This window comes from Phalangium opilio, unplaced genomic scaffold (genome assembly GCF_054372755.1).
Source record: "Phalangium opilio isolate 3A_F unplaced genomic scaffold, DU_Popi_V2 ptg000002l_1, whole genome shotgun sequence".
Taxonomy (NCBI): Eukaryota; Metazoa; Arthropoda; class Arachnida; order Opiliones; family Phalangiidae; genus Phalangium; species Phalangium opilio.
Genome location: NW_028324144.1, coordinates 9,676,608 through 9,704,595, shown reverse-complemented (window position 1 = coordinate 9,704,595; position 27,988 = coordinate 9,676,608). Strand labels below are relative to the sequence as shown.

Sequence of the window (27,988 nt, the reverse complement as noted above, 5' to 3'; positions counted from 1 at the left end):
ATTCCATCGGGAAAAACCCAAAGTGCGGGTTTTTCGGTGCAATGGGAATGTCCCATTGGACAGCATCGTAAATCCTCCGAAGTGAGAGTTTTTTAGTCGAATGGGGTTGGTTCGGTTGAATGGGACTCGGCACAATGTTACTAAAGTGTTTAAATTAAGCTAAGTTGATGTTCACCGGAAACTGTGTTTTCCCACGAGGAGCGGCACGGGTTTTTCTGAAAACAATGTATCTTACTTCGCAACAAATTATTTCAACCTATGTATTTAAAGCGACGTAGGTCGTAACACCATTCAAAATATTTCAAGATAAACCTGCAAATATCTTTAAAACTAAGCTTATAAACCCTTAAACACGATAGGAAGCTAAGCTTATAAACCTTTAGTCATGTTTAAAACCTAAACATATAATCCTGAAAACATGTTATACAACTAGGCATATAATCGTGTAAACACGTTTTGTTACTAAGCACTATAGCACAATAACATGACATATACCACCTTAAACATGTTTAAATACTAGATATGACAAGCGATCAATACATTTTGAACCTAAACATAAGGTGTTGCAAACCTAAGCACCATTCTTATTTAAACATGAGTGTTTTTAAACATGATAAAATATCTGTTGCATTTTCGTGTTTAGGCAAGTGTTTAGTTTCTAAACACTTTTTTTTCTGTGTAGTTTTGGGACTGCAAACGGGTCTACTTCCTCGATTATTCCCTCTTGAAGTTGGCTTCTCAGAATATCATCGTATTCTCTCAATAAAACTGGATTAGATGCTAACTTGTTTAGCAGGTTGGTTGTTCGTTTCTTTGCCACGGCGAAATTATCGCTGAGAGTATCCTTGTTTGGTTTCCAGCCCTTACAAAAATCTTCTTAAGAGTTCTAAAGGAATTTCTTTGGAACCCGACGGAGCCCTTGGGATCATTTTCTAAAGAAACTATTTCCAAAGACTTCCTTGGAATTTCCTAAAGAATTCTTGAGATAAATTTCTAAAGAATGTCTTGGGACTATTTTCTAAAGAAATTCTTTAGGAATTCTAGAGATAAATTTCCAAAGAATGTCTAGGGATTATTTTCTGAAGAAATTCTTTAGGAATTCTAGAGATAAATTTCCTAATAAAGTCTAGGGATTATTTTCCAACGAAATTCTTTAGGAATTCTTGAGATAAATTTCCAAAGAACGTCTAGGGAATATTTTCAAAGGAAATTCTTTAGGAATTCTTGAGATCAATTTCCAAAGAAGGTTTAGGGTTTATTTCCAAAAGAAATTCGTTAGGAATTATTGAGATAAATGTCCAGTGAAGCTCTAGGGTTTATTTTCCAACGAAATTCGTTTGGAATTCATGAGATAAATTTCCAAAGAAGGTTTATTTTCCAACGAAATTAGTTAAGAATTTTAGAGATGAATTTCAAAGGGCCAGATATATTGCAATTATGCGCAGCTTTACATAAAATTATCTCAAAATATTTTTACCCTAATTGTTTAGCTAAAGTTTCTAGATTGACATTAACTTGATGGTTAAAAAATTAAAAAGGCTTGTTCCGCAGCTAAGGCTCAGCAAGCGCTGAAATGGAATGTTATATTTATCTATTTTTTATTTTTTGGATTTTTTTGCCTTTAATAATCTGTGAGGTGTTTATGTAAAGGATAAAATAGATTAAAAGTAAAATAAGAGTAATTAAAATCGTTATGTTTAGATTTACAGGGAATCTAAGCTGTCAGTCGGAATTTTTGCTTAATTCTCTTATGGCATGTTTTATCTTTATTTCGAGCGTAATTAGAGTCCAAAATAAATATATTTTTTAAAAACATTGTAGAGAAAATTAGGTTAAATGCGTTTCTGATACTCGAAAAACTCTCAGTGAATATACATTATTAAATTTAACAACAACGTCTGTATCTACTGCTTGGCCGTTAAAGCCTCCAAAACCCACTTAGTACCCCATACAATTGCACAAGATTAAAACTTTCTGCCGTTTACGGATGTTTTTAAGTCGATTAAATGTCTGACTTCATAAGCAATTTCACACTGCATGCGAGAACTGCCCTCGCTATAAGGGGTGAAGTCGGAGGCTCCGGTGTAGTTCAGCATATAAGAACCACACTTCCAGTATTGGGATATGGTTCTGCATGTAAGAACTATCCTCGTTTCAAGTGGCTAATTTAATTTACCCATTTCTCTATATATTTCCCAAGAAAATTCCATAGATATTTCCCACGAGAATTCCAAAGATATTTCCCACGAGAATTCCAAAGATATTTCCCAAGAAAATTCCCAAAGACATTTCCCAAGTAAATTCCAAAGACATTTCCCAAGAAAATTCCCAAGTAAATTCTAAAGACATTTCCCAAGTAAATTCCAAAGACATTTCCCAATTAAATTCCAAAGACATTTCCCAAGAAAATTCCAAAGACATTTCCCAAGAAAATTCCAAAGACATTTCCCAAGAAAATTCCAAAGATATTTCCCAAGAAAATTCCAAAGATATTTCCCAAGAAAATTCCAAAGATATTTCCCAAGAAAATTCCAAAGATATTTCCAAAGTAATTTCCAAAGAAAAAGAGGCCAATATTCCCCAATTTCCTAAAGAACGCCTTAAGGATTAACAAAGAAATTTCCCAAGGAATTTTCTTAAGAGTTCTTAAGAAGATTTTTGTAAGGGAGGGTAGTTGGATTTCATAGCGATTGTTGTCAAATTTGACGGTTTTGTTAAAGGATTCTTGTACGTCGTCCTGGAGGGGTTTTTCTAGTTCTTCGGGTTTGACTCCCATAATTTTTAGGTCCCAAAAGGCGCGTAATTGACGCGAGACGAGTTCTTCCTCCGAGACGCGTTCCGCCGCTACTCTCATTACCGTCACGGAATTTACGCTGACTACCGACCGACTCACGCTTAACTCAGCAGGACCTTGGATGGTCCATCCCAAAATCGTCTCGATCGCGGCTGTTGATTTCCCAAGACGTTCGTGTCGGTCTCTCGCGACTTCCCAATAGAAATCCGACCCGATTAGCACTTCGATTGACGCGTGATCATACGGACGACCGGTACGCGGTTCATCGGCCATAACTAGACCTTTACTTTGCATTTTTTGCACTATTTCGCCACTGGGTATTGAAACAACTGATCCGCATATTTGCGGGGTTTCAAACGCGATAACAGGAATTGAAATTGTAGGATCATGAATATTGCACAATACTACGCGAACTTTCCTTCTTTTGGAATAAACGAGAGTGTCGCTACCGAAATGATTAATACGGAGAGGTTCTTCTCCGATGACCTCTAATTGGAGACGGCGCGAATCTTCTTCTTTAATGAAAGATAACTGGCTTCCGCTATCTAATAAACAGCGGAGTTGACTGGAGGTTTGACCGTTAGGACTTTTTACGGTAGCTAGCGCGGTCTGGAGTAATATGACGCTCGAGCTATTAGAAATCGCGGACACGATATTCGCGGGAGGGTTTTCTCTTGGTTGTTCATCTGGAGTGTCCACCGATTTTGGCTCCGTGCTTTGACCTCTATCTTGGTCCTTGTTATAGCAAAGGGTGAAATGATGCTTTCTCTTACACCATTTGCACTGTCTTACTCTAGCGCGGCAATCATTAGTTCTATGACCTTCGCGTAGACAGTTAAAACATCGACGTTTACTCATCACTATATCGCGTCTTTCGTCTGGACTATGTTTAGTGCATTCGGTCGTGAAGTGACTAGTTACGTCACAGAAAAGACAAAACTTTTGGCTTGAGGTAACGCTCAGAGCAGAGAAACTGCCTTTCGGTCGGGATTCGGGACGGGAATGGCTACCTCTAGCGTCAGACTGGCTTCTTTTGGATTCGCTGTCTGTCTTTCTGGACCTAGTCAGAGCCGCGGCTCTCTCTCTACTCGAGACTTCACGCAGTAGAAATTCGCATAAGTCATCTAAATCCCCATCTTCGCTATCATCAAACTTTCGGTTAAACGCTATAACTATGTCTTCCGGAATTAAGTCCATTAAAACGGGCGTAAGTAGCGCGCTGTAACTACTCGTGGATACTCCTAAATTTTCTAGGCTCCTAATCTGGATTTTGCAATTATCATATAGAACTCTTAACGCGGCGACGTCGCTTGAGTCTTTAACTTTAGTCATGCTTGTTAAACATTTCATGTGAGCGCCTATGATATCTTTTTTCCTACCAAATTGCTTTTCAAGGACTTTTATGGCTGAATCATAGTTTAAACCCGTTTGCTGTAAGCCTCTGATCGCCCTAGCGGCTTTGCCTTCAAGATAGGAACGTAAATAGGTAAACTTAACTGCTGGGTCCAATTTTGATGGGCTAATCTCGAGCTCAAGCTCTCTCTAATATCTTTCGCGGGCTCAGCTCGGGCTCAAAATCGGTAGAATTTAAAGCTCACCTCGAGCTCGGGCTCATTCAATTTAGTAAGCTCAAGCTCGAGCTTGGTCTCATATTTCCGGAGAATATTTCTTCCAAACAGTGTAGATGTTGAAATTAATAATTTTGCAGCTATTTTTACGCAATAAATGCAAAACTACAATACATCCCTTACAAAAATCTTCTTAAGAACATTATTAACTACATCACAGTCAAACGGCCTATTAAATTTTCTGCTTGGCAATATTTCCAATTATAAAATACAAAAATTGGAGTATTTGAACTAAAACCTAGTATCAAAAAACTTGAAGATACCATTTTTTTCTGGAACTACTATATAGAGCAAAATACTTGTGTAAATAATGTAGAAAAATAAATTGAGTTTAATGAAAATTTGGTGAAAAAACTAAGATAAGAATTTTTTAAAATAATCGATGTTTTATGATCATGTCTTCAAAAGTAAACATTTTAATATCTGTATGTACTTCTGGCAATTCATTTTCTACACTTATCTTTTACACTTTCCCGTCTTTGTCTACAATGACAGTTTTTATTAATTGACCCCTGCGCTGATGCAGTCTTTTTGTGTCATGAGACAGCAATGTATCAATCCTCTTGTATGTCCCGACTTTTTGGTACTAAATCTTCAGCAATCAACCCACAAAACTCGTCTTAACGTGGGACAAAATTCCACAAACGCATGCGTCTTGGCAAAACCTTAAGCGTTAATAAATGAGGAGGGAATTATTTATCGCCTATGTGATTCGGTTCAGTAACCTTGTTCCAAATGTTCGAAGAGAAGTATTACATGTATAGTTCTTGATTTCTCGAAATGCATTCAGGGACATATATATCTATGATGAAGATTGCGGGCAAAAAAAATCGAAACGCAGCTGTCCTTGCAGGCTTGCATCAGTGTGTATTGAAATTTTGCAATGCTATTGCGTTGATTTGGTCCCCAATTTTCCGCCTTCTCTTAGACGGGAAATAGTCAATTTAAATGCCAAATTATCCGTGAAAGTTTGTCCGATCCCCACCCCTAAAATTAAGCCTTTGCTAAGCCTAATACTATTGAGTGTTAAATTGGGACGAATGACGTTGGAATACGTAATACTTTTAGACCCCATGCACATATGGCTCGTGTACAGCAAACGGTGACTGATAATGAATGTTCCAAACATAACATGGTTATTTGCAAATACAATAGATAGATTGAAGGTTAGACACAAAAATCTCTATTTATCTTTATAGCTACATAGAGCATTAGGGATTAAATGATCTTATACATAGTTTGTCCGTTACAAAATTGATAAAGAACACGAAGAAGATACCTTGTAACGTTGCCCGGATATGTTAATGTTACAATTCTCTCTACGAGCGCGATTTTAAGTAGCGAATGTAGGAGATGTTAAAAAAGTGACTCTTCGTTTTGAGGAAAGAAATAGAACTGATTTCCATTAGTCATAACAACAGAATCCCCCAAGTCAACCCTGTCATAAAATCATTCGGAGAGTTTCTTCTCATCTCTCTGCCAGGTCATCAAGCCATAAATTCAGGTAGATTCGTGGAAACTCCAATTAGTGCCTAATGGCATACTAGTCCGGGAAGTCAGGGTCACGAGGACCACCCCAGCTAAGATGACAATAGGACACCCCTAAAGGCATAGAGGGTTGGGGAGTATGGAGACGCGCGACTTTCAGCGCCTATACGGCGAGTGAAGTAGCAGGCCGTTACAACCTGAACACGGATAGGAATGTGTGAAACTCTTTTACTTGTGTAGTAATTCCAAATGGTTCCACTTCCAGATGAAAAGCCATGGTATTTTGTGAAAATTTAAAGTACTTTACTTTTAAAGCATTGTATGAATAACAAAATACTGTTTTAAATTGTTGGTGATAAAATATTCTCCTGTGTTTGTGAACATCTTGTTGCCTTAAAGGGACTGCAAAGAATGGGTCGGCGGGTGGGTTAAAAAATTTTGAAATACGTCACAAGCACCACGTGACGCCAGATTACAAAGACTCCAAATGGAATTTAACTGGACATCTAGTCGTTGGTTTTCGCGAAATTGCAGCGCCAATTCCCTGAAGTGGCAGTTGTCGAAATAAAAACCCCTTACAAAAATCTTCTTAAGAACTCTTAAGAAAATTCCTTGCGAAATTTCTTTGTTAATCCTTAAGGCGTTCTTTAGGAAATTGCGGAATATTGGCCTCTTTTTCTTTGGAAATTACTTTGGAAATATCTTTGGAATTTTTTGGGAAATATCTTTGGAATTTTCTTGGGAAATATCTTTGGAATTTTCTTGGGAAATGTCTTTGGAATTTTCTTGGGAAATGTCTTTGGAATTTAATTGGGAAATGTCTTTGGAATTTACTTGGGAAATGTCTTTAGAATTTACTTGGGAATTTTCTTGGGAAATGTCTTTGGAATTTACTTGGGAAATGTCTTTGGGAATTTTCTTGGGAAATATCTTTGGAATTCTCGTGGGAAATATCTTTGGAATTCTCGTGGGAAATATCTATGGAATTTTCTTGGGAAATATATAGAGAAATGGGTAAATTAAATTAGCCACTTGAAACGAGGATAGTTCTTACATGCAGAACCATATCCCAATACTGGAAGTGTGGTTCTTATATGCTGAACTACACCGGAGCCTCCGACTTCACCCCTTATAGCGAGGGCAGTTCTCGCATGCAGTGTGAAATTGCTTATGAAGTCAGACATTTAATCGACTTAAAAACATCCGTAAACGGCAGAAAGTTTTAATCTTGTGCAATTGTATGGGGTACTAAGTGGGTTTTGGAGGCTTTAACGGCCAAGCAGTAGATACAGACGTTGTTGTTAAATTTAATAATGTATATTCACTGAGAGTTTTTCGAGTATCAGAAACGCATTTAACCTAATTTTCTCTACAATGTTTTTAAAAAATATATTTATTTTGGACTCTAATTACGCTCGAAATAAAGATAAAACATGCCATAAGAGAATTAAGCAAAAATTCCGACTGACAGCTTAGATTCCCTGTAAATCTAAACATAACGATTTTAATTACTCTTATTTTACTTTTAATCTATTTTATCCTTTACATAAACACCTCACAGATTATTAAAGGCAAAAAAATCCAAAAAATAAAACAAGTTGGGAAAACCAAAATATTACCTCTCCGAGTCAAGTTATTTACCTAGACATAAAATTATTTCTCTATTTGAAGTTAAAATTTATGAATTATTGAAGCTGTATTCCAAGCATTGCGAATGTACAGTAAAGCAGACGACATTTTACATCCAATAAATATAAATCTTGGACACGGAAATCAGTCAATGGGGAAAAGAACAGGAAATGAAGTGTATAATTTTTCGAGAGATATAACCTTTATGTGTTTGTAAAGGCGGAATTGTCTACGCTTTAGCAGTTTACCCTATATTCCCATAGTTACATTCACAACTGGTTTGCAGTATAAATACTACTGTCTCGTTTCACCTCAACGATATTCTTAGTTTGCCAACATGAGTGTTAACGTTAAAAATCACCAATACTTACTTGTGGTAAGACGCATTGAAAGTCAATGCTCACCATCACAACAATGAAAACTTCGAAGCTATAACACGATAACGATTAGACCTTTTACTGACCTAATTGCAACCATGATGCTTTCTTCTATTATACAATCTAAACCTGATTATTTAAGCGTGTAATTAACTTTCGGCTCACTCTGAACCGTTAATATCCCTTCATTTCAGACACGAAAATCAAAACCCAAAGTTTACTTCACCTCTGGTCTCAATTATTTACTCTTTGGATCACTAAGCCTATTGCGGATCAAACTTGATTTACCCGACACAGTGCAGGCCTTAGCTTTCTATATGAAATCACTAAACCAAGGATTATTCTATATACAGATATAGTATAGCTTAAGTAATATATAAACAGCCATTTCAAGTAATAATATTAAAAAATATCCTTGGAATATCAAAATGAAACAGAGCTTTAAAGCTACAAAAGTACTAAATGCATCGTAATTACGAAAAATATTTCCACATATTCACTTTATATAATGGAAAAAGTGAATATTAAGGTTCTGTAGGATTTCTTTACACATCAAAACGAAAATAACTGCTAACGCAGCGCACTAGTGTAACATCGGACGGACACACACAGACAAAAACATAGACTGCTTTTGAACTCTTTCCGTATTAATTTTGATTTGAAAAACAAGATTATCTTAAATAATAAAATAAATATAATTCAAATAAAATATTTTCTTCGTTAGTTATTCGCCTTATTGAACGTTACATCGTTTTAAAAAAGAACAATTAAACATTCTTGAGAGACTTGACTAATATTGACGTTTGAATTGAAGGATACGACTGTTTTTTCGCCTTACTCAAATAGGTAGTATATAAGGGTTTCGAATCGCAGCTATGGATAAGAACAGCGCAATTGCGTGAACTTTTGGTGGAAGCCCCACCTTAGGGAGGCCAGACGTTTCTCGTAACCCTGGCCGATCGCCGCGTATGTCTTAACCTCAAGGATGATGATGGAGTAGAAGTCAGGTGTACAGACTGGTGTCCATGTGGGATGGACAAAGATCAGATGATGGTGGTGTGACTGGTGTCCATGTGGGATGGACAAAAACCAGAAGATGGTGGTGTGACTGGTGTCCATGTGGGATGGACAAAGATCAGATGATGGTGGTGTGACTGGTGTCCATGTGGGATGGACAAAAACCAGAAGATGGTGGTGTGACTGGTGTCCATGTGAGATGGACAAAGACCATAATTGGTGGTGTGTGGAAGCCAGTGTGTACAGACTGGTGTCCAAGTGGGATGGACAAATGGCCTGAGGATAGTGGTGGTAGATAGGCAATAGATAATAGCCATTGTAAGTGGAATACAATTTTCCAAATTTCCGGGAACTGTAAATACGGTCCGGAATTTGGGAAAACGTTTGCTCCGATTTGAAAACTGCGAACGCGGTCCCCTGGGGTGTAAGTCAATAACAACAGACTGACACACACACAGACACACAGACAGACACGTCGAAATTAGAACCTCTCCGTGACATACGTCACTCGGAGAGGTAAAATTAGGTAAATATAACATTCCATTTCAGCGCTTGCTGAGCCTTAGCTGCGGAACAAGCCTTTTTAATTTTTTTAACCATCAAGTTAATGTCTATCTAGAAACTTTAGCTAAACAATTAGGGTAAAAATATTTTGAGATAATTTTATGTAAAGCTGCGCATAATTGCAATATATCTGGCCCTTTGAAATTCATCTCTAAAATTCTTAACTAATTTCGTTGGAAAATAAACCTTCTTTGGAAATTTATCTCATGAATTCCAAACGAATTTCGTTGGAAAATAAACCCTAGAGCTTCACTGGACATTTATCTCAATAATTCCTAACGAATTTCTTTTGGAAATAAACCCTAAACCTTCTTTGGAAATTGATCTCAAGAATTCCTAAAGAATTTCCTTTGAAAATATTCCCTAGACTTTCTTAGGAAAATTATTATTTTTTTTTACTAAAGAAGGGGAATTTAAAAAGTGGTCACGGTGACTAAAATGAAAGCTTTTCGGTTGGCTCAAGCAGCTAATATACTTGAAGGAAATCCCAACGTTTCCCCTCATATTGACATTGCGCACTCACTACTTCGACTTAGTTTTCCCAATTTTACTACGATACGTACCCTTTTCATGATGGAACCTCTAACACCCTGCTCCATCCCGGTATATAACACATGTCTAACTACGTGGCAACTCTCACCATTGACCATTTCCCTCGACCTATGTCTTCGGGAAACGGTTTTCTCTTTTCCGATTTTTGACAATCGCTTTATTCGGGATAGGGATGGTGAAACGCTCAGCGGAACTCTACATTCCCGTTTTACCCTTAGTGGTATAAGCTCGATTGGTGACCTGCATCACCATCGTTCACTCCGTTGGAAGAACTTTGGTGAAGTTATTCAATCTGATCGACCCTCCCGTTTTCTTCTTAAAACGTTTGACACTCTTAAAGAATCAATTACGTTATCATTACCTCATATGTTTAATGAGTACGGAATTGTTCATGGACACATTTTTGGGGGCTGTTAAATATTATAATCAATTTTTATTTCGAGCAATTATCCACATAATTGAAAAACTTTGTCGTCATTAATTTTTGTGTTTTTTTAGTTTCATTTGTATTTTTTCTTACGCGGTATTTTTTGAGTTTTTAGTCCCCAAAGTTGCACACCTGCATTTGGAAGCTCTCTTAATCCCCCAACCCCCTTGTAGACATAAACGCTGTTGTACGATGGGCCGGTAATTCTCCCCTCCCCTCTCTCAAGAGTTCAACAACACCGTACCTTACCAAGGCTTCCAAATGCAGGTGCACCACGAAAACCCGAAAAAACCCATGACGCACACGTTTTCCCTCGAAAGAGAGAAAAACTTGAAAGTGTACCTTTGTGTGGTCAGTTTTTGAGTTTATTCCTAACCTGCGGGTGTACAAATTTTTGATCGCGAGTTAACGCGAAAACTAAACTCCCTCCTTACTGCTGCCCTTTTTGTGACTAATTTTGTAGTAGTATATGAATCTTCAGTAGTTTAATAAATTTCTTTTGTTTGTTATATTTAATCCGCTGTCGCGTTATTTTGCCACCTTCCAGAACCTACGATTATTTTTTCAGTCGGTAATCGCCCGGTTCAGACCCCAATTCCTCCCGCTCTCCCACATTTTTGGTGCAAGATACCTGGGAATCTTTAGATGAACTAATTAATTTCGAACAAAGTTAATTATGGCAAACGCGACACCCGTAGATGTAGACAAGTTAATAAAAGCGCGAGGCGCATTACGGACTAGTACTACGAACGTCATAAGGACTGTTGATGAGGAAACAAAGAAAAGAACGCCGGATTTAGCTATGATCGAGGAGAAGCTAATGCAGCTTAAAGAAAAAGAAAGGAAACTACTCCTTATGAACGACCAAATCCAGGATCTAATAGACGACTCGCTGATAGAAGCCGAAATTCTCAAGACCGAGGAGTGCCACGAAAGAATTATCTCCTGTAAGTTCAAAGCCAGCAAACTTATTCAACGTGGTGGAGAAAGATCCCACGGCAACGGAAACAACCAAGCTGCCGCCGAAGAAGATCGGTCGTCATCGTGCGGGTCCTCCTGCCAATCCCAAACTCCTTTGGTGAAATTACCAGTTCTGGAAATAAAAAAGTTCCACGGCGATTCCGCAAACTGGCAAGAATTTTGGAGCCAGTTTGATGCCGCAGTTCACCGAGCAGACCTGGACCCAGCAGTTAAGTTTACCTATTTACGTTCCTATCTTGAAGGCAAAGCCGCTAGGGCGATCAGAGGCTTACAGCCAACGGGTTTAAACTATGATTCAGCCATAAAAGTCCTTGAAAAGCAATTTGGTAGGAAAAAAGATATCATAGGCGTTCACATGAAATGTTTAACAAGCATGACTAAAGTTAAAGACTCAAGCGACGTCGCCGCGTTAAGAGTTCTATATGATAAATGCGAAATCCAGATTAGGAGCCTAGAAAATTTAGGAGTATCCACGAGTAGTTACAGCGCGCTACTTACGCCCGTTTTAATGGACTTAATTCCGGAAGACATAGTTATAGCGTTTAACCGAAAGTTTGATGATAGCGAAGATGGGGATTTAGATGACTTATGCGAATTTCTACTGCGTGAAGTCTCAAGTAGAGAGAGAGCCGCGGCTCTGACTAGGTCCAGAAAGACAGACAGCGAATCCAAAAGAAGCCAGTCTGACGCTAGAGGTAGCCATTCCCGTCCCGAATCCCGACCGAAAGGCAGTTTCTCTGCTCTGAGCGTTACCTCAAGCCAAAAGTTTTGTCTTTTCTGTGACGTAACTAGTCACTTCACGACCGAATGCACTAAACATAGTTCAGACGAAAGACGTGATATAGTGATGAGTAAACGTCGATGTTTTAACTGTCTACGCGAAGGTCATAGAACTAATGATTGCCGCGCTAGAGTAAGACAGTGCAAATGGTGTAAGAGAAAGCATCATTTCACCCTTTGCTATAACAAGGACCAAGATAGAGGTCAAAGCACGGAGCCAAAATCGGTGGACACTCCAGATGAACAACCAAGAGAAAACCCTCCCGCGAATATCGTGTCCGCGATTTCTAATAGCTCGAGCGTCATATTACTCCAGACCGCGCTAGCTACCGTAAAAAGTCCTAACGGTCAAACCTCCAGTCAACTCCGCTGTTTATTAGATAGCGGAAGCCAGTTATCTTTCATTAAAGAAGAAGATTCGCGCCGTCTCCAATTAGAGGTCATCGGAGAAGAACCTCTCCGTATTAATCATTTCGGTAGCGACACTCCCGTTTATTCCAAAAGAAGGAAAGTTCGCGTAGTATTGTGCAATATTCATGATCCTACAATTTCAATTCCTGTTATCGCGTTTGAAACCCCGCAAATATGCGGATCAGTTGTTTCAATACCCAGTGGCGAAATAGTGCAAAAAATGCAAAGTAAAGGTCTAGTTATGGCCGATGAACCGCGTACCGGTCGTCCGTATGATCACGCGTCAATCGAAGTGCTAATCGGGTCGGATTTCTATTGGGAAGTCGCGAGAGACCGACACGAACGTCTTGGGAAATCAACAGCCGCGATCGAGACGATTTTGGGATGGACCATCCAAGGTCCTGCTGAGTTAAGCGTGAGTCGGTCGGTAGTCAGCGTAAATTCCGTGACGGTAATGAGAGTAGCGGCGGAACGCGTCTCGGAGGAAGAACTCGTCTCGCGTCAATTACGCGCCTTTTGGGACCTAGAAATTATGGGAGTCAAACCCGAAGAACTAGAAAAACCCCTCCAGGACGACGTACAAGAATCCTTTAACAAAACCGTCAAATTTGACAACAATCGCTATGAAATCCAACTACCCTGGAAACCAAACAAGGATACTCTCAGCGATAATTTCGCCGTGGCAAAGAAACGAACAACCAACCTGCTAAACAAGTTAGCATCTAATCCAGTTTTATTGAGAGAATACGATGATATTCTGAGAAGCCAACTTCAAGAGGGAATAATCGAGGAAGTAGACCCGTTTGCAGTCCCAAAACTACACAGAAAAAAAGTGTTTAGAAACTAAACACTTGCCTAAACACGAAAATGCAACAGATATTTTATCATGTTTAAAAACACTCATGTTTAAATAAGAATGGTGTTTAGGTTTGCAACACCTTATGTTTAGGTTCAAAATGTATTGATCGCTTGTCATATCTAGTATTTAAACATGTTTAAGGTGGTATATGTCATGTTATTGTGCTATAGTGCTTAGTAACAAAACGTGTTTACACGATTATATGCCTAGTTGTATAACATGTTTTCAGGATTATATGTTTAGGTTTTAAACATGACTAAAGGTTTATAAGCTTAGCTTCCTATCGTGTTTAAGGGTTTATAAGCTTAGTTTTAAAGATATTTGCAGGTTTATCTTGAAATATTTTGAATGGTGTTACGACCTACGTCGCTTTAAATACATAGGTTGAAATAATTTGTTGCGAAGTAAGATACATTGTTTTCAGAAAAACCCGTGCCGCTCCTCGTGGGAAAACACAATTTCCGGTGAACTTCAACTTAGCTTAATTTAAACACTTTAGTAATATTGTGCCGAGTCCCATTCAACCGAACCAACCCCATTCGACTAAAAAACTCTCACTTCGGAGGATTTACGATGCTGTCCAATGGGACATTCCCATTGCACCGAAAAACCCGCACTTTGGGTTTTTCCCGATGGAATGTAAATTAAATTAACTTAAAACAATTTCCGGCCTACGTAAAATGAACACTAGATCCAAACATTTTCTAAATTATTATAATATAGCTAAGGATAATAAGAACGAAATAGTAATAAATCAGCAAAATATGACATAATAAAACCAATTGCTAATATTGATTTATTTTTTTATGTTATATTCCGCCCCAAAGAGGAAGAGACGTACTTCTATAACCAAGCCAAACCAAACCTAACCGAACAGTAACGTTTTGGAATAGGCATATTATTTGAGAAGTCAATGAAGATAAACATCAATATTTTGGAAAAGGCGTAACAATGTTAAATGACTTATAAAATATTACTAACCTAACCTGGTTTTGAACAAAAACGTTTTATTGGGCGAAATTGTTTTTGTTTAATGCTTAACCCAAGTCCAATTTTCACTTTGTCTGTATACTATTACACTATATATTTAGAACACACGGTGTTGAAAACTTCCCGAGGTCGTTTTTATTTTTGCACACGCCATCTAGTGGCGGAGCAAAAATGTTAGTCTCTATACGGGACAATTGACGAGGGAGAAGCCACTCTGTAATAAAGTCTTTCTGAGGGTGTAAGATGGGAAGCGTATTACGCCGTTTAACGCGGAAATACACTCGGGATTACTTTTTATAGTTTTATTTCAATATTAGAACGGATTAAAGGCATATCTCCCGAATTTACGGCAATAAAACCACCAAAAAGGTAATACCGGGGGAATACGCCAGTGCCTGATCCCTCGAATAGCGTCGTGCGTTTCTAGTTGTCGAGGGGAAAGCCGCTCCGTAATAAAGTCTATCTGAGCGTGTACGATGGAAAGCGTATTACGCTAGTTGCCTGATCCCTCGAATGCCGAGCGCTCTCGCGGGGTGCGGGTTAGTAACCTCGTATTGGCGCGGCTCTAGAGACCGCGCGCGTTATCAGGGGTATCGTAAATTATGTACGTAGGGAACCTCGTATTTTTAGCTTAAGATGATACTGAGAATAAACGAAGGAGAGATTTCTTGTCTAAACACGCCAGATACGGTAGACCGGGAGTCTTATATTATGTACGCGGGACGACGGCAATGCTATAAGCCTTTGCTTAACTGAAATTATTCAGGTAGTATTTATGAAATATTAATTAAAAGACGCAGTAATTGGCCCGATTAGTGAAATCAATTGTCGGTAAGTGTATACAAATGGCCAATTGAGTTAAGTTCCTATATAGAAACTAGTTGAAATAAAACGAAAATTATCAAATCTTAACTGAATTTCCTACTTAGATTTAAATATCAATTTTTCAAGCTAAGTATAATTTTTGTAGACACTGCGATTAATTGTATTATTTACTAAACATTGTGATTAATGTTTAGAGCTCGGCATTATCTATCCATTATCCACAAATTGGTGGATAACCGATTATTTATAAACAAAGTTGTGGATTATAATACGATTTAGCATGTGAGTTATATGGATAATTTTCGAGTATGGATGAAGATAAAATAACTTGGATAATGGATAGATAATGCCGGGCTCTAAACGTTGTGATTAATGTAACTTTAGTAAATAAATCATTAATAATGATTTATTTACAAAACATTGTTATTAAGGCTTAGTTTAGAGCCGAATATCAAATTTTAACTGAATCTCCTACTTAGATTTAAATATCAATTTTTCAAGCTAAGTATAAGCCCTGAAAATTTAATGACAAGTGTGTTACAATCGATTATATCCAAAAATGGTTAAAAATGTTCATAGTTAATTAGTTTTATAAAAAAATTATTTTAGTACTTTCACTCCCTTTTCAAGATTAAACGTATTGCTTAAACATTACGCTAAAAATCTTATAATTAAACAAAATTATAGTCATAGCTCCTTAGAAGATTGCGTCAAGTGAAGTTCCGATTTAATGTTATAAACAGACTAGAATCGTTAGCCGATATCGTAAATTAACCGATGTCAATATTGCAACACATGTATTGACGAGAGACGTTAAATTAAACGAAGAACTGTTTATTATGGAAATACCGACATTACAAAAATAAAATACACATTAAACAAAATAAAATACACTGAGGGGCTGGACTGACCGCTTAGGTCGAGCGCGTACGAGAGAGAGCGAGCCCCCCGAGGTTGTTCGGTCTTCGAACCTCATGGAAAAAAACGAGGGGGGAGGAAAGGTTCAGTTGTGGGGGGGGGATAGGTGAGAGGGAGGAAGCGTTGTCCCTAAAGGGGTAGGGAGAGGTTATGGAGAAAGAGCGCGTTGCAGATCCCCCCCGCTACGAAGACGCATGTCCTCATGCGTCACTGGAGATGGTCTCGGGGTCAGAAGCAGGGTCATCCCCGCTAAGGTCTTCCAGCGCGTCATCGTGTCGGCCGACGAAAGGTTTGACATTAGACAAGTGTACTGGGAAAATTCGGTGGGTGCGACGAGTGCGAAACGCTGGAGGGTCTTCGACTTGGAGTGTAGTGTGCCCGATAAGTTGGCTAACTTGGTACGGCCCTTTGTACTTTGGCAGGAGTTTCTCCGACTTACCAACTTTTCTAGCGAAATCGCGTACGAAGACGAGGTGACCCTTCGCATAGGTTGGTGGAGGACGACGCTTCCCGTCGTAGAGATTCTTCTGACGTGTTTGTTCGCGAAGAATGGACTCGCGTGCAAGGGTTCTCAGCTGGGAGAGGCGATCTTTAAGATTTTGCGGGGCGTCGCGTGGGTCTGGTGGGAGGAAAGGCAACAAGGTTTCCTCGGGCAACATTGGGACCCGACCATAGACAAGCACGAAAGGAGTTGCGTGAGTGGTTTGTTGTTGGGCAGTGTTAATGGCAAAGGTGGCGTAAGGGACGATGACATCCCAAACGCGATGATCAGGCCCAACGTAGGAAGATAATATGTCAGCGAGGGTTCTGTTTGCCCGTTCGACGAGACCGTTCGCCTGGGGGTGATAGCTGGCGGTCACACCGTGACGTATATCCAAGTTCTCGAGGGTACGCTCCGTTTCTTTCGACAAGAAGGCTGTGCCCCGGTCGCTTATAATCCTTTGGGGGGTCCCGTGGCGCAAAATTATGTTCTCGAGGAGGAATTGTACAACATAACGAGATTCGGTGGTTGGGACTGCCTTCGTTTCGACCCACTTAGTAAGGTGATCGACAGCAACTAGGAGGTGTTTATTCCCATTATTCGACGTCGGGAAAGGTCCAAGATGGTCGACCCCGACCGTTACGAAGGGTGCTTCTGGTGGTGGAATTGATTTCATGAACCCAACCGGTCTTTGTGGAGGAACCTTCCGGAGTTGGCATTTGGGACATGAGGCAACGTACTGCTTAACCATCTTCCTTAGGCCAGGCCACCAGTACCTCTCCCGTATTTTTTCGCGGGTTTTGTCAACCCCGAGGTGGCCGGATGTTGCGGAGTCATGAGCCATAAACAGGATGTCGCGAAATTCCTGCAATGCGAAGACAACGGCCATACATTCCAGCTCACTGGAATGAGCCTTTTCTTCACACCGGTCCAAGCGGTGACTAGCGTAACTAATAACCCGTTCTTTACCGTCGTGTTTCTGAACGAGAACGGCTCCGAGCCCAACGCCGCTGGCATCGGTGTGGAATTCGATTTCGTCACAGTCAGCAAAATGACCGAGAATGGGCGTAGTTGTTAAGGCGTTTTGAAGCATTCGAAAGGAGGTCGCTTGCTTTTGGGTCCAAACCCATGGTTGGTCTTTTCGGAGGAGCATAGAAAGTGGTGTTGCTAGTCTGGCGTAGTCACGTATGTATCTGCGATAGTAGCCGGTGAGGCCCAAGAAGCCCCGTACTTCTCTGACTGTTCTGGGGGTTGGAAAGTCGCGTACTGCTCTTAGGTTCTCAGGGTTCGGTGTTATACCCTCGGCCGAGACAACATGGCCCAGGTAACGGATTGTGTCAGCGGCGAAGGTGCATTTGGACGGCTTCAATGTTAAACCAGCTTCCCGTAGCGATCGCAGTACGCGTTCCAACCGAAGCTGATGCTCCTCAAACGTGGCAGCATGGATAACTATATCGTCCAGGTATACTAGCGCCATGCTCCACTTGAGCGGACCCAGAACCCGGTCAACAAGACGCTGGAATGTCGCGGGACCATTCGTTACCCCAAAGGGCATGCGTTTGAATTGGTAGAGACCGTCAGGGGTTATGAAGGCTGTTTTCGGTCTGTGTCCCTCGGCAACGGGGATCTGCCAATAACCACTCTTCAAATCCAAGGAAGTAAAGTATTTCGACCCCCCAAGGCGGTCCAAGACGTCATCAATCCTGGGGAGAGGGTATACGTCTCTTGTTGTGGCAGCGTTTAGTCTCCTATAGTCTACGCAGAACCGCCAGGTTCCATCTTTCCGCTTAACCAGGACAACCGGCGCCGACCAGGGACTGTGTGATGGTTCGATGATATCGGTTGCCAACATTTCTTTAACTTGCTCCTGGATGACAGCTCTTTCGGCGCGGGATACCCGGTAAGGCTGCGAATGTATAGGGGGGTGATTACCGGTGTCGATCGTGTGCTCTACGATATCCGTTGTGCCCAAACCCTCGGGAGCCGTGGCAAAGCAGTCTTGGAAGCGGGTTAGCAAGTTGGTGAGATCTTGGCGCTGTGCCGTAGTGAGGGAGGTTCCCAACTCGACTTCCTCGAGCACTTGTCGAATGTGCGCAGCAGTGTTTGGGGTCCTGTTGCAAAGACTGAGGATGCACGGGGGAGTGTCTGACATATCGACGGGAGTAGACAGAGACTCGTCTACTTCAGTACAGTGGTTAATAGCTTGGCCTCTTTGAAGGACCAGATCTTCGGCGGATGGGTTTACGATAAGTACAGACGCTTCATTGTTGTGAACAAAGGTTACGGCTGCGGGGCTGAAGAATATCTGTCCCGGTTTTGAGTTCATCATGGTTTCGGTTACGATAGTGCCATCGGGTACAGTTTTGTTGTGTGGCTTCACCTGCACCCACACAGCGGCTTCGGGGGGGACCGTAACGTATTCGGTGCTAAGTAAGCCAATGGGGAGAACCGTTCCTTTTCTCAAGTCAAGCTCGAGAGTTTGCGCGAAAGGCATTTCTTGCACAGCGTCGTCTGACTGTTCCCGTACGTGTGCTTCCTCCAAGGGTGACTCAGAGGTCATTGGCGTTACCGTCTTCGCAGTTGTAGATAAGCGGTCTGAAGGGCTGTCAGTTTCGGGGAGAGAGGTTACGAAGGGATTTGCAGAGACGCGTGTGGTCGCGGGGACGGTTTTGGGCGATTGACCAGGAGAGTCATTTCGGTTAGAGTCGTCTGACTGTTCCCCTACGTGCGCTTCCTCCAAAGGTGACTCAGAGATCATTGGCGTTACCGTTTTCGCTGTGGTAAATAAGTGGTCTGAAAAGCTGTCAGGTTCGGGGAGAGAGTTTATGAAGGGATTTGCAGAGACGCGTGTGGTCGCGGGGACGCTTTTGGCCGGTTGGCCGGGAGGGTCATTTCGGTTAGCGTGATCGACGCGTGGGAGCAAACTAGTGTCAATTACGACTTCGATCCTGTCTCCGGGGAGATATTTTATAGTAGCATAGTTCTTCGCGCACCAGTTAGATCCGAGAAGCATAGGGTAAAGTGCGTTCCGCACCACGATAAATTGTTCGTCACGATAAATTGTTCGTCGCGATAAGGTTCGTTTTCGCGAAGCTCTAGTCCCAGGCTTACGTAACCGTCTGGTACGATTTCCGAGTTGTTGAAGCTAACGAGCGGGCCACCGTCCCAGGGCTTAACAAGGGCAGTGGCGTTTGCATCAGATATCAGGCCCCCATCGATCACGCATTTTGCCGCCCCGGTATCTAACAGGCATTTTACTAGGCCGAGTTCACGAACTGGGAGGTTTAGAACAGGGAGTCCCTGCTCTAAGCGCCCTAAGAGTTTGGTGATGGAGTTTCGCGGTTTACTTGGCCCCTCCCCCAACAGGGAACCGCAAATTAGTTTCCCTGATGGTGAAAAGGGTTGTTGGTGTTGCGGACGTCCTGGGAGCGATTGCCATGGAAGTTGGGCGCTTCGTTGACGGCCGGCGGTCGGTTACAGTCGCGGGCCCAGTGGCCATACATTTGACACCGAGGACAAGGGGTTCGCGGTGTGTTGTTTCTCGACTGGCTCGGGGGCTGTTGGCGAGCGTTTTTCAATTTCTCCACTTCGTCCTTCAGGCTTTTAACAACGGTCAATAGCTCTTGCACAGCAGCGGCGGTAGAATCGGTGTCGGGTGTGGCGACGCCCCTGCCCGCACTTTGTAGTGGGGCTCCGGCCAGCACGGCGGTGCCCGATGGCGTTGGGACGTAGCGGAGGCCGGGATAGGTTTGAGGGACGGCGGCACCAACGGCGCTTACCGAACAGGACGCTGAGGCCGTAGGGTGAGCCGGCCCATAGTACGACGTAGGTGGAACAGGGCAGAAGCCCCCGTAGGCGTAAGGATTTAGGCCGGTAGCCCAGGTGGCACGTTCGGCTGACTCCAACTCGTTGCCGAGGCGTAAAAGATCCATGATCGTCACACAGGTGGCATGGGCACTGATAATATTGGCATGGGTGCGGTTATTCATGCCGGCAATTATGTATTTTAAAGTAGCGGGGGCATCCTTGGTTAAGCCCCCCTTAACACAGAGATGGAGTTTGGCGTAGAGGTACGAGGAGAATGATTCGGCCGGCTCTTGTGTACGTAACCGCATATCGATGAGCCATTCGTCAGACGTTTTCACCTCGGGAAACGCCAGCAGGAAAGCTGCTTTCCAGGTAGCCCACGTAGTGTGCGAGCATCCGATCGTTTTTTGCCAGTGATGCGCGGGGCTCCCGATGATCAAATAGCCGGGGGTTACGTTGAGTTTCACGGAGTCATCCCACCGAAATTGGTCCGCCAATCGTTCAAAGCCCTCAATCCAGTCTTTCGCGTTTTCGCCGGAGCCAGCGCCGAACGGGATTATTTGGGTAAAACCACTAGATGGCGGCAACATAGGTGGTGGAGGCGCAGCGGGCTGCTGGCCCGCCTGCGTGATGAGGCCGTTCACGTTTTGTAGAAACTGGGCCAGGTCGTCGTTTGATGCCGCCATCTTCGATTTCACCTGTGCCCTCGTGGTGATCTGGATGGGAACGGGTAGGCGCGATTTCGGGGGCCGGTCAGCGGTAGCGGCTCGCATGGGATGCGGGCGCGAGAACAGGCGAGAGTTCGTACGAAAAAGTTTTCGGGGGCCGGTCAGCGGTAGCGGCTCGCATGGGATGCGGGCGCGAGAACAGGCGAGAGTTCGAACGAAAAGGGTAAATTAGGCTTAGGCTTACTTGCGGGCGCGGGAGCAGGAAGACAATGGAAACGGGTAAGGCAGCGCACGACTAGGTGTTCGATCCCACCGCTGCCACCAAAAATGCAACACATGTATTGACGAGAGACGTTAAATTAAACGAAGAACTGTTTATTATGGAAATACCGACATTACAAAAATAAAATACACATTAAACAAAATAAAATACACTGAGGGGCTGGACTGACCGCTTAGGTCGAGCGCGTACGAGAGAGACCGAGCCCCCCCGAGGTTGTTCGGTCTTCGAACCTCATGGAAAAAAACGAGGGGGGAGGAAAGGTTCAGTTGTGGGGGGGGGATAGGTGAGAGGGAGGAAGCGTTGTCCCTAAAGGGGTAGGGAGAGGTTATGGAGAAAGAGCGCGTTGCAATATCAAAGCTTAACTGAAACACGGATACCAATTTTTTTAACTCATTAATCTAAAATAAAAATATAATCTTTCATATTTAAAAAAATATTCAGGTAGTATTTATAAAATATTAATTAAAAGACGTAGTAATTGTCTAGATTAGTAAAATCCATTATCGGTAAGTGTACTCATACAAATGGCCATTTGTTTAAAGTTCCTTTATAGAAACTAGTTCAAAAGAAACGAAAATTATATTTATATTTCTCCTTTAATATCACAAAACGTTAACATTTCTATTTTGGAATAGAAAAACTTCGGGAATTATGCAAAGAAGCTGCCAATTTTGCTGTCAGAAAATAATAAAATTCATCTTCTTTTGAAACTTAACCTGAGAAATTTAAATTAAAGAATAGCTTGATATCTTTTCCAATGGATAATTGTTTGATATTGATATTTTCGTTTCATTGATTTTAAATAAATTGGTATTGACATCGGTTAATTTACGATATTGGCCAATTGATCATCACTAATAGTTTAAATAATTTCAATTAAACGGTTCAAAACCTTCAGGAAAAGCTTAGTTTTATAATGAATAAAATTCTAATTTTAAAGTAATAAATTAATTTATCGTAGGTAATTAATTTACTGCCTTAGTGTAATTTATGCTGAAATAAAATTATGCAATGAAAGAGGAAGTGACGTACATTTGGGTAAGTGTTTCGCGGGAGATTCAAATGTCGATTTGGGTTAAAGAAATAAGAGAATAATTTGAGATGGCGGGATTCGGTCTAATGGAATTCTAAGCAATGGGAATATACCTATTTTTCCGAGAGCATCGCGTCGCCTTCTCCAGTGATATCGAGAAGGCTTTTCTCCAAATATCTGTAAACCCTAGTGACAGGGATGCCCTGCGATTTCTTTGGACCTCAGACATCACCAACCCGAGGAAAGCCGATCTAAAAACCTACAGAATCTCTCGGGTACCGTTCGGAGCCACCTGTAGTCCATTCCTTTTGGTAGCAACGCTACAATTTCATATCAGTAAATTTGAAGCCGAGTTCGAGGAGACCTGCAAAATCCTAAAATTAAGCCTGTACGTCGACGATTTACTGGCAGGAGCCGCAAACGTAGAGAAGGCGCATAAAATCACCGAGGAGAGCAAATTCATAATTAGTAAAGCCGGAATGAATCTCCGTAAATGGAATACGAATTCACCAGAGCTCAGAAAGTTATGGGGAGAAAAGGATCCACCCCCAGAAAGGGCCACTCATAATCTTTCCAATCCAGGAGAACTGAAGGTCCTCGGATTAATTTGGAATAGTCAAGAAGACACTCTAAGTTTTGAGGTCAACAATTTGTTGCAATTCCTCTTAGAAAAACAAGAAACCAAAAGATGGGTATTAAGATCCCTCGCGAGAATTTACGACCCGCTGGGCCTCCTTTCACCTTTCACAGTTCGCGCCAAATTCCTTTATCAGCAGCTGTGGGAGTGGCAAGACAAACAGAAGAAACGCAAGTTACAGTGGGATGACCCACTTCCGGAAGAATTAGCAAGTCCGTTCAACAACTGGTGTGCTGAGATTGCATCACTCCGCAAATTACAAATCCCTCGGTTTTATTTCTCCGGAATTCCAGAAAATAGTCGCGTTACGTCAGAATTGCACTGTTACGTAGACGCGAGCGAAAGAGGCTTCGCCGCGGTTGTTTACCGGCGTTGTCAAACAAAAGATGGAGAAATACAGACCAGTCTGGTTGCCGCCAAAACCAGAGTTTCCCCGATAAACAAGCTATCCATTCCCAGGCTTGAATTGATGGGTGCGGTCTTGGGCGTCCGCTTAGCTAAAAGCGTCACACGCGCTCTCATAAATAAACCGGAAGCAGTTCACATGTGGACTGATTCAACTATTGTACTGAGTTGGATAAAAGACAAGTCAAACACCTGGCGCCCCTTTGTCTCGAATCGCATACGCGAAATTCAAGCTAACTCCGATCCAAATACTTGGAATTATTGCCCAACGACGTCTCTCCGCCTCGGCTTGGCTTTACCCTACGCGTCTGCGTCGCCGCGTGTTTCTTTCGTGAACCTTGTTAGTTTTAGCATGGTTTTAGTTTTGGCTTCAATTTTCACTCTTCAAGACGGCGGCTCTTTCTTTATGAATAATCTGTGGTAACTGCAGGTAAGTTAATTACCGTACTTATGTGTTGTTGTACATTTTTATTTATAATTATTAAGGATATGTATATTTATTACAATAAATTCAGTGCGAGATTTAGTGGTGATATGAATCCATGAGAATAGATTGTTTTAGATTGTGTGTTTTTAAGTAATCCTAGTATTAAATGTAAAATTGTTAATCTTCAAGATAGATTTTCCACAGTCATTTCGAACAAAAATTATGTGGTAGCATCCATTTTGGATCCTATTCAAAAAATTCGAATGTGTCACGGTATGGAATATGTTTTAGGTTAATCGATTTTCAGTTAACTCTTCAAAGTTGTACTCTAATTAACTTGGATGTCATGGTGACAAAAGCGACAACACAAAACATTTTGTAGATAAGAAATATGGCCAAAATCAGTGATTTTTCATTGATTTTGCACTGTGAAAAGTCGAAATGATTTTGGCTATACTCTTCTCTGCTTCACAAATCCTAGGCCTACTTAAATATCAAAACTAATTATACAACAGAGAGATTTTCAAATCCTCCTTGGGCGAAGGACTTTCCGAGTTTCTGTACTCTAAACAAAAAATCAGCAATGGAAATCCTCAAAAAAGAGTACCAAATTTTACGACTTATAAACTTTCTGATGCAAACCAACCAAAATGTGCAAACATTTCTTCTATGGAGCAAAATATTTAAATGACAAAGTTCCAATTCAAAATCAGAATATGGCGTCTGAAGTAAAGTATATTTAACACCATCAATAATAAGTACTGATCTGAATTTCACTTTCTCTTTTAGTTGAGCCAATACATTTATGGAACAGATTTGCCCTTGAATAAAGTTTGGGGAAAAAATACCCCTTTAGAATACTGGAAGCTCAATGCACCAAGGTTCCCAGTATAATCCAAAATGGCCCAAGTATTTCTTGGTATACCTGCATCTTCCGGAGATTGCGAAAGATTGTTTTCTGAGGCTGGTGGCTTACAATCAACAAAGCGCGCTTCAATGATTCCAAGACGAATCGAAGAACTGCTTTTAATTAGAGAAAACCGAAAGCCCATTTTAGAAAAAATGCTTAAGTTAAAACATTGATTTTGAAATGTTATTTTTCAATTTGAAGGGATAATTGCGGATCGAAAGATATTTTAACCGTTATAAGAAAAATAATAAGATTTTGTTTGACACTCTCCAAGACCTTTATAGTTAATAAAGACTTCAAATCCTTTCTGTTTTCATTATTAGTTTTTAATGGAAATAAATACAAAATAACACTAAAATAAGAGCCACCTGAGATTACAAATGGTTTTATGAGCCCTAGGTGAGCTGAGCTGAGCCTGGGCTCTAGTGGACAGGTCTGGCCTCGGTTAAGCAAACAGTTAAGAGATCAGTGGATTGGATTTAGCTGTTGTATAATTTTCTCGTTTCAAGTCACAATAACAACTCTTAAATTTATCATTCTTTATCAATATCGGCAAATTGCATTGAGTTCCTGCATTTCTTTTGTCTCGGTACTGACACAAACGCCATGATTTAATGTTAAATTAAAACATAAACATTCACGTCTAAAACACTCCCTTGGTGAAAAAGCAGCCGACGACTCGAGGTCGAGGAGCCGTACGAGCGGGTTTTTTTTTTCGACAAGAGAGAGCGCAACATTCGGATTTTTTTCCCGCGCGGGCGAAATGAGAAGAAATCGCTGGATGCATTACGCCTATGGAGCCTGAGTAACTTATAGGGAGCTAACATATTATTAACTCATGGGCTAACATATTATTAACTCATGGGCTAACATATTATTAACTCATGATAAAACTTAATAATAATAAGTTCAAAGATCTCTAGTCTGAAGTGCAATTATTTTTATTCTGAAGTATAAGATACTTTTGTGGCGATATGTGTTTAATATTATGAGAACAAAATTTGTGGTCGGGATTTATACTTGCATGTATAAATCCAGCCCATTAGCCTTTGCCAAGCCAAACCCGGAGTTAAGGAGGAAAGTAACCTTGTATGGGATCCACTGGAGCGCCGCTATGCTTTAACATATATATATATATAAACTAACCTTTTAGTGGGATATAGAAATTAATGCTTATATATAAAACCAATAAACAGTATATTAAACCTAGAGCAATATCAGTGCAGCTCTGACCGTATGTATAAATATTCAGTGGTCATTGACCAGTTTTTTAATTAAAACCCTTAGGCTCTACTGGTCAAATGACCAGTTTAAAAATTTTCCGTATTTCTCACCAAGGTTTGGGGTCGAGGTGGTTACATGACGGCAGTGGACTGAGCATAAACCAAAGGTCTAAAACTTGAAGCTTCGGTACACTGTCGTCTGCCAGGGCCGTCTTAAGGCGTCATGGGACCCAGAGGTAATTATTTCAAAAACATAAAATTTAAATTAATAGTCAGTTGGAAAAGACTCGAGACAGCATAATATATTAAGATGACAATTTCATGTCGTCAAAAATATAAGAATAGGGACTTGGCAATTCGGGCTTAACTCCGCCCCCCAGCGCCATTTTGGTATGTTTTTTAACAGAATGAAAGCTATATAAGCCCCTCCTCCTGGTATGTTTTTTAGCACTAGTGGAAGGTAGCCTGACGTTGCATGACGTAGTACTGCCAAGTCCCTATTCTAGGAAGAGCATCAAAATGTTGTTTCAATACAGTCAGTCGCGACAAACTTAAAACATTTTCTTTTTAGCCTTTTCATGAGTGATTCTCTATGATTATCACTCTCTTCTGGCTCCTTCTGAGATACATTATCCTTTTGGTAAAAATGAGAATACGAAGAAGTTGTCCCCAGTTTTTTCAATCTCCTCAAGCCCTTTTTAGTTTTTACAGGGAGGAGAGACTTGAGAGGGAGTGTTAAAGTGAATAGGCGCGTTCATTCGCTTCGTGGCTAAAATTCGTCTCTCTCTGGCGCTGACTCGGGGCCTCATCGCGGTGTCTGCGCGCATGCGTCAAATTTAAAAACCGGCTTTGAACTAGCACAGGGGAAGGTCGTGTTTGAATATCTGCCATGGTTAACTATAAGAGGTGTTGTTTTTTAATTGTTCAAGTAACCCTAAGTATTTAACAAGACCCGACATGGTAAATATCGTTTTCAAACCATTTCCCAAACCAAAAACAAAGCTTGAAATTTATTGAAAGTGAATAGAAGCTAGTCGAAATCGGTCTTCCACAAGCTAATATCCATCTTTTACATTTTTACCTCTCCGAGTGACGTATGTCACGGAGAGGTTCTAATTTTTACCTCTCCGAGTGACGTATGTCACGGAGAGGTTCTAATTTCGACGTGTCTGTGTGTGTGTGTGTGTGTGTGTCTGTCTGTTGTTATTGACTTACACCCCAGGGGACCGCGTTCGCAGTTTCCGAATCGAAGCAAATGTGTTCGCTATTTCCGGACCGCATTCACAGTTCCCGGAAAATTCAAAACTTGAGGCTATCCACAATTCAATTGGCCACTATTACTTCATCTGACTAGTGAATTGTCCATTCCACATGAACGCCAATCTGTATTCACTGGCTTCTAACACCATCATCTTCTGGGCGTTATTTTAGTCTATCCCACATAGACACCAGTCTGTACTTACTGTCTTCTACCACCACCATCTTCTGGTCATTGTCCATCCCACATGGACACCAGTGTGTACACACTGGCTTCTAACACCACCATCTTCTGGTCATTGTCCATCCCATATGGACACCAGTCTGTACACACTGGCTTCTAACACCATCATCTTCTGGTCTTTGTTTTTGTCCATCCCACATGGACACCAGTCTGTACACCCGTCTTCTACTCCAACATCATCCTTAAGGTTAAGACATACGCGGCGATCGGCCAGGGTTACGAGAAACGTCCGGCCTCCCTAAGGTGGGGCTTCCACCAAAGGTTCACGCAATTGCGCTGTTCTTATCCATAGCTTCGATTCGAAACCCTTATATACTACCTATTTGAGTAAGGCGAAGCAACCGGCGTATGCTTCATTTCAAACGCCAATATT

General features: G+C 41.2%; 4 protein-coding genes across 4 annotated transcripts; 2 read left to right on the top strand and 2 right to left on the bottom strand.

The window, feature by feature from the left end:
* Positions 1–149: 149 nt before the first annotated feature.
* Positions 150–8,016, bottom strand: LOC149718726 (uncharacterized). The gene is made up of 4 exons (XM_089861566.1): positions 8,003–8,016; positions 6,387–6,454; positions 2,732–4,257; positions 150–215 (listed from the first exon to the last, which is right to left on the bottom strand). The coding sequence occupies exons 1-4, from the start codon at positions 8,014–8,016 to the stop codon at positions 150–152; spliced, it is 1,674 nt and encodes a 557-aa protein (XP_089717692.1).
* A 3,136-nt stretch (positions 8,017–11,152) lies between these two features.
* Positions 11,153–13,495, top strand: LOC149718725 (uncharacterized). Its single transcript, XM_089861565.1, has one exon. It carries the CDS (start codon positions 11,153–11,155, stop codon positions 13,493–13,495), a length of 2,343 nt encoding a protein of 780 aa, XP_089717691.1.
* A 6,151-nt stretch (positions 13,496–19,646) lies between these two features.
* Positions 19,647–21,645, bottom strand: LOC149718724 (uncharacterized). Its single transcript, XM_089851925.1, has one exon. The coding sequence runs from the start codon at positions 21,299–21,301 to the stop codon at positions 20,099–20,101; it is 1,203 nt and encodes a 400-aa protein (XP_089708051.1). The 5' UTR covers positions 21,302–21,645; the 3' UTR covers positions 19,647–20,098.
* Positions 21,646–22,613: 968 nt separating this feature from the next.
* Positions 22,614–23,978, top strand: LOC149718723 (uncharacterized). The gene has a single exon (XM_089861563.1). The coding sequence runs from the start codon at positions 22,614–22,616 to the stop codon at positions 23,976–23,978; it is 1,365 nt and encodes a 454-aa protein (XP_089717689.1).
* Positions 23,979–27,988: the final 4,010 nt, after the last annotated feature.